General features: G+C 38.2%; 1 protein-coding gene across 1 annotated transcript; it reads left to right on the forward strand.

The window, feature by feature from the left end:
• The first annotated feature begins 1,115 nt into the window (after positions 1-1,115).
• LOC119675280 lies at positions 1,116-1,666 on the forward strand. The gene is made up of 2 exons (XM_038086473.1): positions 1,116-1,248; positions 1,299-1,666. Exons 1-2 carry the CDS (start codon positions 1,116-1,118, stop codon positions 1,664-1,666), a joined length of 501 nt encoding a protein of 166 aa, XP_037942401.1.
• Positions 1,667-2,043: the final 377 nt, after the last annotated feature.

A 2,043-nucleotide genomic window follows, 5' to 3' on the forward strand; every position in this document is an offset into this window, starting at 1 on the left:
TGTACTTCACGTGGATGACAGTAACGTAGCTGTTGGCGCTGCATTAAATCAAATCAATAACGGACAACTCGAGCCTTTGGGGTTTTACTCAAAGCGGTTGACGAATACTCAAGCCAAGTACAGCACGTACGACCGTGAGTTGCTCGCGATTTCCCAATCGGTTAAATATTTTAAACATGCGATTGAAAGTAGACGTTGCACTATTTTCATTGATCATAACCCGATAACGTATGCATTTCGACAGAAACCGGAAAAGGCATCGCCACGTCAACTAAGACATTTAGATTACATCGGTAAATTCACAACTGACATTATGCATATAGCTAGCAAGAATAATCCGGTAGCTGATTTTCTGTCACGCATCGAAGCTATCAGCAACGAAGACCTAGTTGACTTTGATCAATTAGCAGAAAGCCAGAAAACCGATATTGAAACAAATGGTTTTCTGTCTAATACGAATAAATCTGCACTTCAACTGAAATGGATACTCATTCCAAAATCATCTAAGGAAATTGCATGTGATGTATCATCAAATCGTGTGCGTCCTTTTGTAACTGAACAGTTTAGACAATGCGTCTTTAATTCAATACATAATTTGGCACATGCTGGTCGGCGAGCCACTATTAAGCAAATAGCAGAACGTTTCGTATAACCGGGCATGGCTAAAGACATTGCGGAGCAAGTTAAATTATGTCTTCCGTGCCAACGAGTAAAAGTCACGCAACATAATAGATCAGCAATTTTGAATTTTGACGTACCAAGTGAGCGGCTCGCTGTAATCCACATTGACCTTATTGGGCCTCTACCATCATCAAACTGTTACCGATATTGCCTTACATGTATTGATCGGTTTACCAGATGGCCAGCGGTAGTCCCTATCGAGGATATATATGCCAGCACGGTGGCCACAGCGCTCATTAATGGTTGGATCATGCACTTTGGCGTTCCGAAAAAGATCATAACAGATCAAGGAAGACAGTTCGAGTCAGCACTGTTTAATGAATTAGCGAAACTTATTAGTGTCAAACATATCCGAACTAGTCCCCGTCATCCTCAAGCGAATGGTTTGATTGAACGTTTTCATCGGACTCTAAAAACTGCAATGAAATGTAAGCATGAACATCAATGAAGCAATACCTTTGATTGTGTTAGCGCTTCGAAATATCTTTAAAGAAAACTTGAAAGCAACTCCAGCAGAAATAGGATATTTGACAACTTTGCGGTTGCCGAGCGATTTCCTGGAACAAGGTAATAATGATAAAATCCCAGAACATGAATTCATGGAAAACATTACACAGATGATGTAGTTCCTACATCAAATCACTCAAATGAAAAGGTATTCTTACAGAAGGAACTACAACATGCTACTCACGTGTTTTTGAGGAATGATAGTGTCCGCCCACCATTAAAAACACCGTACGATGGGCCATTTAAGATTGTGAGGCGTTCAGACAAGACGTATGATCTTCTAATCAAAGGAAAACCGGTGCGGGTGAGTGTTAATCGGGTAAAGGCAGCATTTTTATCAAGTGACAATGAAGACGTAAGCCCATCACGTACAGAAAATATGGCAGATACTCGAATGGATACCAAACCTAGTAATGTAACACGAAAGGGACGATTAGTGCAGGTTCCAAGAAGATATGTTAAATTTGACTTAACGTGACATCGCACATGACTTAGTCACTACCAGGGGAGTGATGTGGCGATTGCATATTCACATTAATGTTTAAAATGATATGGGTTGGCCATGCAAACACGGACAAGTAAATTATTGAAAATAAGATGAGTTGGCCATAAAAGAAAATTTTTAAAAACTAATAATATTTTTATTTAATAAAAATACGGTTTTCATTCTTTTTACGTTTGGGAAAACGAAGAATAAAAACAACAGACACGTGCAATTTCAACACACAAAATTGAATAATTATTTCTTGCTTAAATAAATAAATAAAGAATTAAATTAAGTAGGATAAGCCTACAACACTAACAATAGCGAAAAAGAAAATGACTCGCGCCAATTTTAAAAAATCTATAAGAAAA

The sequence above is a fragment of the Teleopsis dalmanni genome, chromosome 2 (assembly GCF_002237135.1).
Source record: "Teleopsis dalmanni isolate 2A chromosome 2, ASM223713v2, whole genome shotgun sequence".
Lineage (NCBI taxonomy): Eukaryota > Metazoa > Arthropoda > Insecta > Diptera > Diopsidae > Teleopsis > Teleopsis dalmanni.